At 38.8% G+C, this 18,931-nt stretch overlaps 1 protein-coding gene across 32 annotated transcripts in view; it reads right to left on the bottom strand.

Moving 5' to 3' along the window:
• NRXN1 (neurexin 1) overlaps positions 1 to 18,931 on the bottom strand; it is a 1,247,341-nt gene that overhangs the window by 611,176 nt on the left and 617,234 nt on the right. For all 32 annotated transcript variants that reach the window (XM_075127156.1, XM_075127160.1, XM_075127172.1 and 29 more), the window contains 3 exons: positions 16,511 to 16,633; positions 8,113 to 8,494; positions 7,452 to 7,642 (listed from right to left, as the gene is read on the bottom strand). In XM_075127156.1, coding sequence (XP_074983257.1) covers positions 7,452 to 7,642; positions 8,113 to 8,494; positions 16,511 to 16,633 — 696 coding nt within the window. The remainder of the gene's footprint in view (positions 1 to 7,451; positions 7,643 to 8,112; positions 8,495 to 16,510; positions 16,634 to 18,931) is intronic.

Below are 18,931 nucleotides of genomic sequence, written 5' to 3'. Positions count from 1 at the left end.
GAGGTGTTCAAGCATTCCAAATGCCCTTCATTGTATTCCTGCTCTCAACACACCTCTAAATTGCATACAACTAAAAACCAGACAAAATACCATGAAGCTGTCTTTTCATGCTATACGGTATCCAGATTTCTCTTCCTGTTTCCTGTAGACAGTTCCTCCATAATCACTCACTCTCTTTTTGACAGCAAACACCTAATGCTAGCCCAGTTTATGCTTTCAAGATGTACACAAAAAGGGATTCCTCTGTATGTAGATCATCCCTGTCCAGTTGAAAGAGGGATTTTCAAGGATCAGTCATCTCTTCAGAACTCTTCCCCCTTCCTAGGGCTTCACCTGGTCCCCTTTATAGACCATTAAGCAGTTATCAGATGTTAAAAAGCTTTGTGACTCCGAATGTGTACTGGGACCGAATCTGATGGAAGTGAAAGGCTTAGTATCCTATTACCAAACCCCTCGCCCATCCAATTGCCTTCCAATAGTCTACAAAAACTTTTACATGAATCAGCTACTGCTGCAATAAGGCTGCTGAGTCAGCACTCCAGGACCCTTTAAGGGAGTTACACAGTACTACTAACACTGCATATTTTTAAGAAAAGATTTGGAAGGTGCCCCTCAGAGATTTCAAGGAGCAAGTTCAAAAAAATATAACTCAGATAGGCTTGAACCAAGTTCATGGGTTTATTTAGAGATGGGGGGAAACTGTCAATTCTTGGGGGAAGGGTTTTAGGCCATGATTGCAGACAGACAGACCTCCTCAAAAGGTTCAGATACTGTGTCATTAGGATACATTTTGAATAACCTCTTAGATGCATTTCAAAGCTTTTGAGGTTCACACATTACTGGTATAAACCTATGGATTTGGGCATTTCAGAAGGCTTCAGAGGCCAGCATCCAGACCACCTAAACCAGCTGGGTGCTGAGTAAATGAGTTGGGGGTGGGGGCCAGAGGGAAGGAATTTCCCCAGCTACAGAGCAGCTGCAGAATTGCACTCCAGAGGCTACTGCAGTGTAGACAACTATAGAGATTTTATTCAGACTATCCTGACTTTTGGTGATTTTCTTAAATCCCTAGCTTCTGGATTCATTTGATTAGATGAGTATCTCAGCTTTGATTAAAATACAAGTTTCTAGCCATCACAGCTTCAGAAAAAAACTTGAAAAAGTGACCCTTTAAAGGCTCAAACACTAGAAGATAAATCAAAAGAACCACAAAATTAGTATTTTTTAAATCTCATGGTTCTTATGCCAATCTTATTATTTTTGTGGGGGCTGACTAATGATTTCTAAATGCTTGGCATTAGTAATACTGCAAGTGTAGACCAATGGCTGGAGTAGCTTTCATTCACCTGCACACCGTGGCAAGGCACCCCTTCTGCCTCACCAGCCTTAGCGCTCCCTCCTCTGGCAGGGACAGGACCTGGGGTAAATAAGCCCTCCACTCTGGAGCGTGTCTGTCTTCCCTCTTTGGGGTTTGTTTCTCAGAGACTTCCTGGTAGGCCTCGGGGCAGGCCTGAGGAGTACTCCTCTGCCAAACAAAGGGAAAAAGTCTATAACACACCAAAACAAAAGGGCCCCTCACTGGGCCCCTCACTGGGACAGGTGTTGTCCTGTCACTGGCCCTGGAGTGTCAGTCCTTCCCCTAAACAGGCACTGGGTTTTGGGTATCTCCTCTATGGGGAGGAGCGCAGTCTCTCACACTGGAGAAGCCTCTCTCCCTGCTGCCTCCAGCCTTGTAGCGGTTTGTCTCCCCCCACCATGCACCAGGAGAGAGATTCTAACAGGTTTCAGGCAGCCCTTAATTGCACTCAGTTAAGTAACACAGGTCAATTAGGGACACACACTCTCAATGGAAAGCAGAAATGGAAGCCTACATTATAGTAAATCCTCAGGCCACAATCTTGACTTCCTTGCCTATTCATGGAGAGTACCACAAAGTGGGATTCTACGTTGCACAGGAACTATGCATCTCTTAACTCTTACCCTACTTCCCCTGCACATTTCAGTCACACTGGTTCCACTGTCATAGTACATTCTATAACTAGGAAGACACTGGCAGGGTTTGTCACTGTATGTGGGGACCTTGGGTTTTAGGGGATAGGAGGTGGGTCAGATTATGAAGAAATATGGACGATGACATCTCACCCACCATGTTTACAGGTAACAGTATCTGGAATTCTGCATCTAGAAAAAAAAGCTATTTCTGCATGAAGAGTTCACATCCCTCTGGCAAGGGCACTGGAATTAACTTATGCATGTTGATTCGGAAAAAGTTTATGGCTAATGCTTGTTCATTTGTACAAGTCTGCACTTTTAAGTAAAATATTGTTCTTTGCTTTTCAGTAAAGCAAAGCATTGGGTCTCAGGCTACAAGCTAGGGGTGTAATTCCTAGGTCTCAGACCCGCTCATGCTAGCTCTCATTGAGGTAGCATTCTCAAACTAGTAGTGTAAGTGCAGTAGCATGGGCAGGGGGGAGTGGTGGCGTGGGCTAGCTGCCCTGAGTACATACCCACAAGATTCAGACCGGTTTGTGTTTGGGCAACCAGTCTGTGCTGCCAACCCCACCGCTTGTGCTACCACAGCTACACTGCTGTTTCTGGCCTGCTAGCTTGATGTGAGTTCCACAAGTATATCTACGCAAACCAGCCCCAAGTGTAGCAGTAGCCTTCATAAATGGGAAAGACCCCTGCCATTGACAGAGACCTTGAGAGAAGGTGAAATACATAATGTGGCAGAATACATAATATGAGGCTGATGATAAAACAATTGAAACAAATGTTGTAGAAAATTGAAATCATTTCAGGTTCAATTTCCACTGCTAGAACAATTCACGTCTCCGTTAACTAGTTGGTTTAGTTCAGCCTTGCAAAATTCTATCCACTCACCCAGCATGAGTAACATATTTTGACAGCCAAGTAAAATGTTATTAGGTTATTTCATTATCACCAATTATCATGGTAAAAGGTGTAGATTTGTGCACACATGGGCTACTAAATCTTCATAGCAAGTTTGAAAGGATGTTTTCATTGCTAAATAGGGACACTGGGCCAAATATATACAACTCTGAGATCCCTGGAGTCACACCAGCCGTTTGACGGTTTTCTTTCAGATGTTTCAGACTGTAGGCTATTCCAGACTGTTAAAGAGGCAGAAGAGAAGGCAAATGAAAGCAAAAACATTGCAAAATCATATGAAGGGACAGATGACAGAGGGCCTGAGCTGAATCAAGGATGGAGGCATGAAGCACCCAAGCAATCCATGAGATACCCTGGAGGCTGCACAAGTAGCTCAGGCAGACGCAGTTCAATGTCAAACTGATCTGAGCTGGAACAAAATGTTTCAACATTTCTGAATCAAAATGTATTCCACCTTTTCATTCTGTGAAAAAAATTGACATTTCAAGTTTTTGTCCCGATTTTGGATGAAAGCAAATGTTGAAGTATTGGAATTTCTCAAGGTGAAGTAATTCTGATTTTTGGCCTAAAAAGTTAATGTCAGGGTCAAGCATAATGTTTAGATTATGCACAGTAGAGGCAAATGGGTGGTTAAAGTTTAGGAGAGAAAGAGGAGACAGAGTTATGTTTGAGGATTTCCTCACCAAAGTTGTACATCTGCTTTTGAAACATTTCATAGAAAGAGGATGAGACAAAACCATGAGTTGGGTTTATCAACACAGGCAAAGGTTGGAGACAGAGGAGTTACTAAAGGCAGGGGTGCTGGAACAATTTGTATAGTGGTGGTGCTGAGAGCCATTGAACCCAACTGTAAGCCCTGTATATGATGGAAACCACTTCAAGACAGTGGGTGCGGCAGCGCCCCAGGCATTCCGAGTTCCAGCACCTATGACTAAAGGTGTAGAAAGATGTACAGTTGAATGAGGACAACATTTTCCTTTGGCAGTAGTAAGGGACCTGCAAATGATGGGCCCTCAGTTACACCCAGGCAACCCCTCAACTTCACTAAGATTGTTGAATTACTTTAAACACAGCAGGTAGGTCACCTGAACTTGCATGGCTTCTGAGAGCACATTGTCAGTACAGGAAACAGAGGAATAAAAAAGTGTATTTAGAGAAGAACTCTGGAACCTTTAAATTGTGGGCTGGACTTTATGAGTGTGTGAACCATTTGAGCTATACTGACAACAGGATAGGGAGTATGTCCAAAAAACTCACACCGAAGAACCCTTTGCTGTAACTCTGCAGGTATGCATGCCTGACTTGTTCTGCTTTTGTTTCAGAGTAACAGCCGTGTTAGTCTGTATTTGCAAAAAGAAAAGGAGTACTTGTGGCACCTTAGAGACTAACCAATTTATTTGAGCATAAGCGTTCGTGAGCTACAGCCTGTAGCTCACGAAAGCTTATGCTCAAATAAATTGGTTAGTCTCTAAGGTGCCACAAGTACTCCTTTTCTTTCTGCTTTTGTTGTTAAGACTCATTTCTCTTCATAGGCTATCCATTATAATTCTACACACAAACATAGGAACAGATCAGAATAATGAGGCATTAATCCAGTCTGCTCATTTTCTCTCCTAAAAGAAATAACCCATTTCTTTGATTCTAAGCACACTAATACTGCTCCATCTCCTGTTTTGGTGTTTACTTGAATATCCAGCAGTTGATGGATATTATGACTATGTCTACACTAGGGAATTTAACACAAAAATTTCAGGCAGTACTTAGTTCCCTTTCAGCTGAACTGGTGTCAGAACTGGTGGGGGCCAAGGTATATATAAGTTTACCATGGGCAAGCACTTTTGTACACATTAATGTTCCTGCTAGTTCTAACTCCAATTAAGTTGACCTGGTGGTAGAACCAGTGGAAGTTTAGCAGTGTGGCCACAGCCCAAATGGATAGAGGTCCTGATCTTGCAAACACTTACACATGTGCTTAACATGTAAAATCAAGTCAGCGGGACTACTCATGTTAAACAGATGCATAAGTGTTTGCAGGATCAGCATGTAATACACCAGAGGAGTGCTATTGTCATTTAAAAGAAATAAAGAATGGTATGGAGGAATTAATTCAAAAGGAATAAAAAAAGAAAGAGGAAATACCAGTGAAATGTAACTGGGCTTTCCCATTATAGAATGTCCAGTCTCCCATTTGACTTGTTGAAATTCTTCAACTTTATGAAACAAAACAAATAAAACCCCCACTCACTTTATATCTCTTATGTCATGATTTAATTATGCTGATGAAACAAGACATACTAATTCATTAAAAATAAAACCCCCTCAAACACACAGTACTGCTGGCGAGGGAAAGACTGAAACCTGTTTTATGACAGAAAGTCTGTTTGAACAAGGTCACTTACTGTATCATGAGGATTATTATTCTTTTACCCAAAGATTTTTTGCTGTGTGGCAAATTACAGAAAAATTCCACCAGAAAGTCAGTGTCTAATATAATTCACCTCCCTAGTTTAAAATGTTGATACACTTTCATGTTCCTCAATATTTATGCATTGAAATTCTGCAGCCTCAATGTTAGCAAATCCATGAGCAATGGATGTGTTTGCATGCAGAGAGAATATTGTGGAATTTCAAATGTGAAGAAAACAAAGGAATGTTGGATTTTATAGTCTATCCTAACTGCCAGCAGCATTTATCTTTCCATGAATACACCAAGCAGAATATTTTGTGACATAATAGTGCCCTCTAGTGTCGTATTAAGCATAATATCTTTAACTCAACTAATTTTTATAAAGTAACATAACAAAAAATCAACAACACTATGTATGAACAATATTAAGATGTAGCTGTGATACAATAAAATAAGTAAAAAATGTTTAACTTCTTTTATAAGCTCATGACAATATGCATATTCCAAGCTGTATCCGTTTAATCTACTGTCAAAATCTGGCTTTATAGTCACATACATATTCTCTCTCTCTTTCTCTCTCTCTCTCACACACACACACACACACACTTGCAGAGCCTGTATAGCTGTGGAAAAACAAGCTGGATTTTTTTCTGTCTCATTCTACAACAATAACTTTGAAAATCTGATTCTGATTCCTGAATTGTAATTGTCCATAATTAGAGCAAAGATATAGAAAGCAGAAAGAACAGTATTTGATTTTCAAATGCCACAATTAAGCTGCAGCGCTAGCAATTAGAAAATCTTGATTAGACTTGTAAACAAAGCATTTCTGATAAGGAAGCCACTGATGGGAAAGTGAAATATCAAATGTGAAATATCATAAAATCCACAGTAATTACCTAGGTCAGCTCATTATCTTTAACTCAGAAGGAGGTTAAAAGAAAATTCAGTGAGCTCAAAATGGAATATTAATATCAACTTTGAATTATCTGCATTTTGCCAATTAGTGTCCTAACCTGAATGCTATGAAATGTAGATTTCTTCATCTTAATTTATTAGTTTTGTATTTCCTAAGAAATATATTTTTATATAAAAAGTTATCAAATACAGAATATTTTACCATGACATCAGAATGAATTTTCTTGGTTATATATATTTGTAGAACATTTTAAAAAATACATATTTACACATTCTTTCAAATATGTATTGTATTCATCCAACCCTAATTGATTCCTTAAGAGCCATTCTTGCCAATCAAATTACTATTCAGTTCACTCATTCACACAAAATTTGGTTGACAAGATTATTATTTTAATCTTTAAAACTGTTATTTATTTAAATGAGATCTGTACCTACACAAATATACACATACATTTAATGTTCCAGGCATCTGATATTTCAAAATGTTTCTTTTATTTGAGAATTAGCACAAAACTGCTTTTCATGCAAGTTATTATACCAAATGGTAAGAATTAGCAGGTAACTGAACAGAGCACTCAGGGTAATACAGTATTTACTTCCCTCATTTACAAGCTCTAATAAACGGGCTTTATGGAAAATACTAAATAACAGGCTTCAGGTCAGAATTTCTCCCAAACAACAAGTAAGGACAGGGCAGTTTTATAATGTTGCTACGCTTCTACTCCAGCTCTTGGACTGTGCTCTCTGTGAGTGTTTATGGCATTTAGGACTGTGGAAAGAATTTTTAGAATTCTACAGTGAGGACGTGATTCTCAATTTAATTCTATAGAAATCTGGAGTAATTTCTATAGACTTATTTAATTGCTATAGACCCTTACTGCTTTCATCCTTATTAACTTCACCTATTGGATTTTTTTTCACAGGGTCCTAAAGCTTTGTGTTCTTATCACTCTCCTGTCTTCCTGCCTAGTGTAAAGTTGAAATTTTTTCTCTGCATTTTTGATCTTACATAACCGTGCATTATTACTGAATTGAGAGTGTAAGACTAATGAGAAATAATAATGAAAAACTGATTTCACGTGGATATATTAATTATTATCAGTTATAGTAATCTTTATATAGCACTGTAAACTTTAATTACTCTTGACAAATATAACTATCCATCTACAAAGTATCCCACCACATATTACACAAGAATTATTGTACTTACTTTTGAGGTCTAAGTTTCTGGCTCCTGCTGTGCTTTGTGTTGTGATTTTAGTGTCAATCTTCACAGTATGAAGATTATTGGTATCCCTCGATATCATCACATTGTGCCACTGATTGTCATTCAGAGGTTTATTAGAATTTCCTTTGATGAGATTCGCACCATTTCCCAAATCAAACACATAGTGTAAATACCTGGATAAAGAACATTTTTTTTAAAGTTAGTTTTTCTTGCATACCTGAGAAGGTACAAATTAAGGCACCCTATATTTTGTTTCCTTGATTTTTTTTCAGTGTCACTGGCAAGCGAGGAAAACAACGCTGAGTATGAAGGGCTGGATTCTGAATTGGGGTAAATGAAATTAGCTCCAGTGAAATCAACACTGACTTATATTAGCTGAAGATCTAGCCCCAGGTTTCTAACTATTAGCTGAAACAGCAGGGTGCATTAGCATTATTTTTTGTCTATGTCCTATACAACTATATTATTACTTGCTTTTCATATTTAACTAAATTTCAGCCTTAAAAAAAAAAAAAGATTCAGAGGACATTTACCAACCAGATTCTAACAAGTTAGGAAGGTCAAGGTTTTCAATCTAAACCTCATGATTTTAACATGTCTAAGGACAGTAAAAAAACCCAAACTATTTGGCTTATGTACATACCCTTTAACTAATTCAACTACAATGAAATCATTTCCATCTCCACTGTTATAGAGTATCAGTCCATCCAGCGATGTTGTTTTGAACTGGAAAAAAAGGTGCATAGATGTGTAGGCTTGTAGTGTGGCCAATGCGACATAGCTTGCTTTTGTTTTAAAGGTGACAGGATCTGCTATGATATTCCTGAACCCAAATCTGGCATTTAGTTCACAATAATCAATGTCTCCATTTTTACATAGATCAATGTATGCCATGCCATTAAATGTGAGACTTTGCAGATGTCCAATGAAATTAGAGGGAACAGAGGACAGGTAGCGGCGTTCTGTTATTATTCCTGTCTCTATGTTATGGAATTCCAGTCTTGTGTGATCGCCAGCCATTTGACCTTAAAATGACAATAATAAACAACATTAGTTTCTGAAATGGATGCACGTGAAATGGTCGCAAATCCATAATAATTTTTAAATCTGTAGGACTTACATTTTAAAAACACACAGGCTCCTCATATAAAATTGCCTAAACTGATTCAAAGCCTATTAAAGTCACTGGAAGACTTTCCATTGCCGTCAATAGGTATTGGATCAGGCCTCAAGTGCACCCCAAATATGTGCACACTAAGGCCAGATCTACACTACAAACGTACCTTGGTATAACTACGTAGCTGAGGGGTGTGAAAAATCCACACCTCTAAGGACACAGTTATACTGATCTAAACTCCAGTATAGACAGCCCTATGTCAACAGGAGGGCTTCTCCTCTCAACATAGCTATCACCTCTACCAGAGGTGGATTAACTGTGTAAATGGGAAAAACTGCACCCTTTTAAGTGTAGATCTGCCTTAATATTTTTTGTTAATGAGATCATAGATTCTGGTTGCCTTCAGCCACCTGTGCAGATTTCTTTTACTAGGAGCAAGTGTAATTTGTGTGGCATGTAGTGTATGGGACTGCAGCTGAGACTAAATGAGATAAGAGCTAAAATCAGTCTAAAAATTTTGCAAAAAGAAAAGGAGTACTTGTGGCACCTTAGAGACTAACCAATTTATTTGAGCATGAGCTTTCGTGAGCTACAGCTCACTTCATCGGATGCATACAGTGGAAACTGCAGCAGACTTTATATATACACAGAGAATATGAAACAATACCTCCTCCCACCCCACTGTCCTGCTGGTAATAGCTTATCTAAAGTGATCATCAGGTGGGCCATTTCCAGCACAAATCCAGGTTTTCTCACATCCCCCCCACCCCCATACACACACAAACTCACTCTCCTGCTGGTAATAGCTCATCCAAACTGACCACTCTCCAAGTTTAAATCCAAGTTAAACCAGAACATCTGGGGGGGGGGGGTAGGAAAAAACAAGAGGAAACAGGCTCTTGCATAATGACTTAGCCACTCCCAGTCTCTATTTAAGCCTAAATTAATAGTATCCAATTTGCAAATGAATTCCAATTCAGCAGTTTCTCGCTGGAGTCTGGATTTGAAGTTTTTTTGTTTTAAGATAGCGGCCTTCATGTCGCAATCACAGACATGAAGGTCGCTATCTTAAAACAAAAAAACTTCAAATGCAGACTCCAGCGAGAAACTGCTGAATTGGAATTCATTTGCAAATTGGATACTATTAATTTAGGCTTAAATAGAGACTGGGAGTGGCTAAGTCATTATGCAAAGTAGCCTGTTTCCTCTTGTTTTTTCCTACCCCCCCCCCCCCCCGATGTTCTGGTTTAACTTGGATTTAAACTTGGAGAGTGGTCAGTTTAGATGAGCTATTACCAGCAGGAGAGTGAGTTTGTGTGTGTATGGGGGTGGGGGGGGGTGTGAGAAAACCTGGATTTATGCAGGAAATAGCCCGACTTGATTATGTAAAGAGTTGTCACTTTGGATGGGCTAGCACCATAGGAGAGTGAATTTGTGTGGGGGGGTGGAGGGTGAGAAAACCTGGATTTGTGCTGGAAATGGCCCACCTGATGATCACTTTAGATAAGCTATTACCAGCAGGACAGTGGGGTGGGAGGAGGTATTGTTTCATATTCTCTGTGTATATATAAAGTCTGCTGCAGTTTCCACTGTATGCATCCGATGAAGTGAGCTGTAGCTCACGAAAGCTCATGCTCAAATAAATTGGTTAGTCTCTAAGGTGCCACAAGTACTCCTTTTCTTTTTGCGAATACAGACTAACACGGCTGTTCCTCTGAAATCTGAAAAACAGTTTTTTGTCACCTCTTCCCCGGGAGGCCTGGATCAACGATAACATCACACTCCCTGTCAGTACCTGGCCCAAGCCAGGGAAGCTAACAATCCAAACTGTGGACCAAATTCAGTGATGAATCTGGGTCATATACCATCTGAGGCACATTGCACATATGCTAAGAAGAAGAAGACTCCCTTCCTCTCCTCCCTCAAAAGTAACTCACTATTTTCACACAACTATCCAAAGGTATTTTGGAGCATGTTAGCAACATTCACAGATTTATATGGTGACATCCTGCCCTCATTGAAGTGACCGGCAGTTTTGCCATTGTCTTCAGTGGGTCAAGGATTTCACCCAAAGATTTTAAAAAGCCACAAGGGATTATGATGATTATCTGCAAGGATGGTGTCCCTAGCCTCTGTTTGCCAGAAGCTGGGAATGAGAGACAGGGAATGGGTCACTTGATTACCTGTTCTGTTCATTCCTTCTGGGGCACCTGGCATTGGCCACTGTTGGAAGACAGGAAACTGGGCTACGTGGACCTTTGGTCTGACCCAGTATGGCCATTCTTATGTTCTTATGAGCTAGTCTGACCTCTTGAATAACAGAGTCTATATAGACTCTCATCCAGTAATTCCTGCATCAGTCTCAATAACTTGTTGTTGAACTTGACCCTATCATTTAGGAAATATATCCAGTCCTGATTTAAAGATTTCAAATGATAGAGAATCTACTATATCCCTTGATGAGTTGTTCCAATGGTTGATTATTCACTTTGAATTTGTATAGCTTCAACTTCCAACCACTGCATCTTCTTATGCCTTTGCCTGCTGGATTAAAGATCCCTCTTCAATTGGAAACCTTTTTCTTAGCATCAAAGAATCATAGAGTATCAGGGTTGGAAGGGACCTCAGGAGGTCATCTAATTCAACCCCCTGCTCAAAGCAGGACCTAATCCCCAACTAAATCATCCCAGCCACAGCTTTGTCAAGCCTGACCTTAAAAACCTCAAAGGAAGGAGATTCCACCACCTCCCTAGGTAACCCATTCCAGTGCTTCACCACCCTCCGAGTGAAAAAGTTTTTCCTAATATCCAACCTAAACCTCCCCCACTGCAACTTGAGATCATTACTCCTTGTACTATCATCTGGTACCACTGAGAACAGTCTAGATCCATCCTCTTTGGAACCCCCCTTCAGGTTGTTAAAAGCAGCTATCCAATCTCCCCTCATTCTTCTGCCCCCTAATCATTTTTTTTTTGCCCTCCACTGGACTCTTTCCAATTTTTCCACATCCTTCTTGTAGTGTGGGGCTGAAAACTGGACACAGTACTCCAGATGAGGCCTCACCAATGCCATATAGAGGGGAATGATCATGCCCCTCAATCTGCTGGCAATGCTCCTACTTATACAGCCCAACATGCCATTAGCCTTCTTGGCAACAAGGGCACACTGCTGACTCATATCTAGCTTCTCATCCACCGTAACCCATAGGTTCTTTTCTGTAGATACTTACAGACCCTAAACAAATCACCTATAGACCTTTATTTCAGTAAGCTAAGTTGACCAGGCTCCTTACATCTTACACTGTAGTGCATGTTTTCCAGCCTTCTTGTGGCTTTTTTGAACCCTTTGCCATTTTTCAACATATTTTTCTAAATGTGGACACCAGAAATGGATGCAGTATTCTAGTAATGGTCTCACTAATAATCCCTAATGATTGTTTGGGTCATATCACAAAATGAACCGATTCATGTGTCATAAAAAGGTGTACTGGGGAATGGGAGGGTGTGGCTGGGAGGAGGTGAGGTATTCTTAGTCGCCCCAGGATCCTGCTGAGGAAGAAGAGTCCAGTTTACTTGTTCTTCCCAATCTAGTCATTGGGTTAGACTGGTTTATATCAGTTTATTGGTAAACTATTTTCACAAGGAAATGGGCTAGACAATTACTTTTTTGATTTAATCAAGGCTCAGAGTCTTCTGCAGTTGTTCCCCAGATTGGTGGTAGCAGTGGGGCATATACACCAATTGTGCAAAGCCGGAAGTCTGGCACTAACACCATACCTCCCTTGAATGTATTTCCTCATGTTTTGCCAAAGAGCCTGAAAAGCAGGTTTCATGAGTTTAGACAATTAGGGCAGGTAACATCTTGCAGTTAGCCTCTTATCTGCATCCTTTCAGGTGTGCACATATGCATGGTCCAAGCCAGATTTACAGCCAAAATGTTTTTACATATGTCAGCTTTGTGATGCACCTTGGATGATTAATTTAAAATCTATATTTAATCAAAATGTATACCAGAGACCTCTCAAAAGAAATTGTTAAAAAAATGGAAAATCCATTTCCTTGCGCACATTACTTACTTCTCCACTTCACTCAAGTTGGACAGTGAAATTGAATTGTTCAAATACACTTTTGTGCTTATAGTCATTTTCACCCTCTGGCTCATGTACTTAGCAGAGTGGTGCAGCATTTGGGTTCCTAAGTATTACAGGAGTTGGTTTAGATTTAAACAAAACAACTTAAAACCCCTTCATAGATAATTTAAACACAATTCCTCAAAAAACATTTCAATCCTTATTTCAATTTGTATAAATCTTTTCTTACAAAGCCTTTACTCTGGGCCGATGTTATTTGACATTTTCCCTTTCAGTTTTAGTCCCGGTGTAAGAAAACACACCCACGCACACTGTACCACAGGCCTGCAATATATTTTACCTGTCCCTTACACAGACTTGTAAGGCCTTTCAAAGCTTTTCAGCCTGCCTTTGCTGCACTCAAGTACCCAGGATGAAATTTACTTCACTTGCAAAATAACAAAGCTCAGCTCTGACCCTGCACCATTTAAGTGGATGTTTTGCCTTGACTTCAATGGGTACAGGAGACAACATTCAAAGGATTCTACATATGTGAAATTTACACAGCCAGAGACACAGGGTGAAATCCATCAATGTGTTTGGGTCAATACATATAAAAGTGAATCCCTCTTGACTTTCCTTGGCCCACCTTCCTCATCACTTTGTATGCTGGTCCAGACACTCCTCCTGAGGAACACAAACAACTGAAAACCCAGATTAACCAACTACAGAGCTACTATTGGCTCAACAACTACAAATAAAGGTATTCTGTCTTGCTGCTGGCAGTAAGGTTCATTATTTATTTCTATTCAAATAAATTTGGTAGGAAACCGAAAATTTGTTTATTTAGGGTCAAATTCAGCTTTTGGAAGAATGTATATGCAGTTCTCACTGCAAGTAACACAAGTTGTATTCATAGTCAACAATTACATTTTTCCCCTAAAAGTTCCTTTTACTACACTCCTGCTGCTTATTTTTCACTTGTGCTAGTCCTAATTTGAAATTTCTTTGTGAAGAAAAAAGCCCCTTCCCCCCAAATCAAATCTTCCATAAAATGAAATTTACACAAAAATTCCTTTGGGTTAATACAAAAAAAAATTCCAATTTTAAAATATTTTGTTTCATTTTTATGTTTTATATTATAATATGTTAAGATTATGGGTATAATATAATTAATATAATATAAAAATTAGTGACTGGTATTCCAAATGGCTATTTGGAATTGGCATTCTAATTGGTAATTGTCAGATGGTAGTTGGAATTGGTTCTTGTTATGGTAATTGATATAATATAAAAATAAAAAAAAATATCTAAACAAAAATAGTTATTAAATGAAAAATCAAAACTCTTAGTACTGATGTTTCAAAAACTAAATGTTGTCAAAATTGATACGTGCCCACGGAATGTTTAGATTTCAAATTGAAATTTTCCAATAGAAAGATGTTCCATTGAAAATTTTTCTACCAGCTGTATTCCTCACCCAAAGTCTTAGGGTTCAGTTCTGCTGTCAGTTACACTGGTGTAAGTCCGAAAGAATGAGTATATCTATATCCACCAATCAGATGAGACATTTACGTTGGGATGTGGCCTTCCCACCATTCATAATTCCATCCTGCTTTGCCCTGCTGTGACAAACACTTCTGCCCATTCTCAATTAATCAAGGGTCTGTCTTTTTTTTTTGAGAACAAGGATAAAATACATCCCAGAAATCTGGGCTCATGACTCACTCTTCTTTCTGAATGTGTTAATTGTACAAGAAAGGCTAATACAACTTTAGATATAAAATAACTCCCCACATCTTTTGTAACCCCAATAGTGGCCTTCAATAGGGAACAACTCTGTAGCTCCAGCATGGCAGTGCAGGTTCTACATACAGAAAGCCTAACACTCATTGAAGTGGGGACAGAGAACCCACAGATTATCAGGCTCCGTGTAAATGGTATCCCCAACATCTTTCAAGTGTTCTTCAACGCTTTCCCACTAACTGCACAAAGAGACATTTTTAGGAGGATTTCTTCCCTTCACAAACAGAGACACACTTGTCCGATTATTTTGAAAGAGAAAATTAAATGTTTTCAGATTAAACAACTGTCAGTCGACTTTCAACTGGCAGGACTGAGCCTAGTTTTCCTTCAGAAGGGCAATATCTGATGTAGCTCAGTGTAACAGAAATCAGGGTCTACCTTAAATTTTAAAATAAAATGTTATATCATCATCATAGATTTAAATAAATAGTTTTCCATTTAAAATACCAGAATGTGAGGTATTCTGGAGAAATGATAGCCCTGGAAATCTAATCTGTCAAGCAACCTTAGGTCTGGAGCCCAAGACCACTGAAGTCACTTAAAAGATCCTTATTGACTTTCATGGACCTTTGACCATAACCCTGATATCTAATCGTAACTGGATTTATCCATACTAAATCTGTGTCACAGAAATTTCAAGACCAGAACTTCACAGCCTTAATGGCACATGAACATAGTTTTATTTAGTCATATTTTTCATTTAATTGTAATTACTTTATCAGAATTTAAGAAACATTATAGATTGTAGTATCCTAAAAATATTTACTGTTGCCTTCAATTAAATGCTGACCTTTTGCTGAAGCCATTCTGAACAGCTGGAAAGAGATTTCAGAGAAAAACAGACCTTCCTGGTAGTTTTGTTATCTAGATGATGTTTAAATGAAAATTTGGCAATTAGGAGATCAGAAAAAATATGGAAGTTTTTAGATGTCACTTTTTATTCAGAACAGCTTCTTTGACTCAAAAAAAAGGTCACACAATGAACTCTATGGTCTGAGCTGCCAGATTAAGTAAATGCACAATCATAGTGCAACTCCAGTGCTATTTTTATTCTTTTCAAACCCATGAATCCACCCTTTTTTAGACAACCTCCTTTCTTTGGAGATCATCACAAAGTGAATTACATGTATTGGACAAAATTCCACCCCACCTTCAGTAGACCACCTCTGGTATTGTTTAATTCTAGAGAATGTACCTTTATACTAATGTTCTTTAACCGTATTTTTAGGATTGGTTTCAGAGTAGCATCCATGTTAGTCTGTATTCGCAAAAAGAAAAGGAGTACTAGTGGCATAAGCATAAGTGGATGCATCCGATGAAGTGAGCTGTAGCTCATGAAAGCTTATGCTCAAATAAATTGGTTAGTCTCTAAGGTGCCACTAGTACTCCTTTTCATTTTTAGGATGAAAAGTCAAATAAAAGTCCTCTCTAATACTGCCTCATGTACTTATTATTGTTAGTGCTAAAGTGTTTGCAGTGCCTTCTAACTTTCACATTTCTTGATGACTATATATTACCATTTTAATACACAAGAATATATTGTGGCCTAATATGTATTTATTTAAGCTGGGTAATGTAAGACTTATTAAAAGTTAGGGGAAAAGATTGTGCCCAACAATTGGAAACATCTGTGAAATTTACTCCAGTGCAAAGAGCCTGGCATTTAATTGGAGTTTAAATTGGATCTGAGTGGTGAAGAAGGCAGTTTGATTACCTTCTATCACGGAATAAATTCCTCCGAACTCCCCTCAGGGCCCTATCAAACATCCACTGAGGTCAACAGAAAAATTCCCATTGCCTTCAGTGTGAGTTGATCTACGCCTAAGAAAGTAAAGCTAGTGTGAATTGTGATTAGTTTCTGGTTGTATCTTGTGATGGTTATTAACTGTTGCACAGCATGCATTTTGGATCCTATCCAATGTGTATTAAAATCAGTGGAAACACTCCCATTAACTTTAATGGGCTTTGAATAAGGGCCATTATTTATAGAATATTTTTTTATGTTTTGTTTTATTTCCCCCAGTAAGATGAAGTATAACTGCACACTACCTGTCATAGCTTGTTGGTCATCCACCATTAACTTTAAACTTTTTCCTCGACGAACCACACGTACCGTGTGCCACTCATTATCATTGAGGTTATAGCCAGCAAAAAGGGTTTCTGGACCTTTGCCTGTAGGATATGCCAAACAGTCATTATGGAATATTTAAATCAGTCAACATGTGAACCTCACAGAGAGAAAGGAGAGAGAGAGAGAAAGAGAAAGAGAGAGAGAGAGACTGGCTGGACCAATGTTAAAATTCATTGAAAGTTATAACAAGCAAGAAAAGTGGCAAGCAAAGTATATACAAATCTCAAAATATAGTACCATTACATTAGGACACTTTTAGCATTATTTAATGCTAAAGCAAATATAGTGAACCAGGCTGTCATAAATAGGCACAGTCAATACATATGTTTTGGTTGTATATTTTAAAGCTCATACCTATGGTTAGAGATTTGGGTCTCAATCCTGTACTCGGGCAAATAGACCTTCATGTCAATGGGATTACTGGTGTAAGACAGAATATTAATGTAAACTGGCTTTACAATAAACATAACCAGTCCACTGGGGAAAGGTGCATGACTGTGACTGAAATATTTTTAATCACATCACTTCCTCTATTTGATTGTAGGTACCATAGCAGTAAGTGAGGCTTGTTTGGACCTTTGGGAAGGTCAGTGTTATTACCCTTACTTTCACTAAATGTTTCACTAGCATCCCCTAACAAATGTCTTCAGTGTTGTCATTCAACACTTCAACATCCAAAGTACACCTTTCTTTTTCACACTGGGACACCTGTCTTATAAACTGCTTAGTCTCTAAGGTGCCACAAGTACTCCTTTTCTTTTTTCTATTTTTGTAAGCAACATCATCAATTGACTTTCGTTGAAAAGTTGTAAGAAATATTCAATTTTAAAAATCTATGTGCTTTATATGTAGGCGTGGCATTTGATCTGGGATAACACAGTTGCGACCACTGAAAACCATAAATAATACTATTAAGGGAAATGCCTCCAAGAATGAAATGAGTATGGAAATTGCACAGTAGAATATTATGATCAGTGAATGGAGATCTCGGATGGGGCGGGGTGAACAAGATCATAGAGTCTGTGAATTTTCAAAATGACTCTGACATAGCAAGAGCAATATTACTATAATAATAAACATACTTAATTAAAGCAATATTGAGTGACTGAATCCCACAAAAGCAAGGGCAAGTTGGAGAAAGGTTCCTCTCCATATATAACTCCTAAAATTATCTATATCCATAATCTAAGACCATTTTACATTGTTACATACATGGCTAGCACACCAGGATAGTGTCTTAGCTGTTAAGGAAGGAGTTAGAAAACCACTTATAATGGAAGATCAGACTAAATAAAGAGGGAGCTCTTTTCTCTAGCCCTGATAGCTGTGCACTCTACAAAAAGGATATAAATATTTAAATATAAAATGAGTCACTCCAGAAATGATAAATTTCCTGATTAATTATATGACATAAATAACCACTCCCCGCTTCATATAATCCCATCATGTTTTATGAGTGTGCATAATTTTTAGGGGCCATTAGATTTCATCCCACAGGAATGTAAAAAGCCCCGCAAACATTTGTTCTTAGCCACCAGTTTGGAATCGCCCTGCTGAGTAGCATGTCACTGGTGGCTGGATAGAAAGCATAAAAAGCTTAGAAACCATGTCAAAAGACTTCTGAGACTGCTGTCTATCCTCAGAGGCATTTTAACTTCAAGCTTCAGTCATGACCACAGGGACTCCACATAGTCCAAAATCGTGGCCACAGGCAAGAACTGCGTCTAGTTTTGAAGTTTAAAAAAAGATCACTTCAATTTAAATGTCTTCTTGCAACTGCAGGTGTTCAAAGAGGCAGTTTAGTAACAAGTACATTTAGTGTATGTGAGCAATGGTTTCCATGCAGAAATATGGGATTTGCAGGTGCATACAAATGTTGTTTGGTTCAGCTATTTGGTTTCCTAATGCTTTAAAGCTTTCAAAGCAGCTCTGGAATTCACTTTCAACCCATTTTGGAAAGAGTCCCTGCTGCTTTGTCTGAGGCTTTAAAAGTTGCACTTTGTTTTCATATTCTTTTCTTAATACAGGCAATTTTTTTCAAATGAAAAACCATCACCTAACATGGCTGTGGTGATCCCATGCTCGTTGCAGTGTGGTTGGCTACAATTTGCAGGCACCCCGGTGTGGCTGCTCAGGCTCCTTGCCCACCTATGTGGAGTGTAAGTAGTGCAGAGGGCCTCATGTCTCCCCCTCCACACCAAGCAGGAAAAAAAAATAAACACAAATTGTAATCAGTAGAGAGGGTATTATTCTGACTACACATGGGGAGGGAGATAGATCTTCAGCAGGTAACTTCACCCTGTATGACTGTTTCTCAAAGGTTGAAAACTGGTGTTCAC

Source organism: Caretta caretta, chromosome 3 (genome assembly GCF_965140235.1).
Source record: "Caretta caretta isolate rCarCar2 chromosome 3, rCarCar1.hap1, whole genome shotgun sequence".
Taxonomy (NCBI): Eukaryota; Metazoa; Chordata; order Testudines; family Cheloniidae; genus Caretta; species Caretta caretta.
Note: the sequence above shows the minus strand (reverse complement) of the source record. Positions and strands in the feature narration are given on the sequence as shown.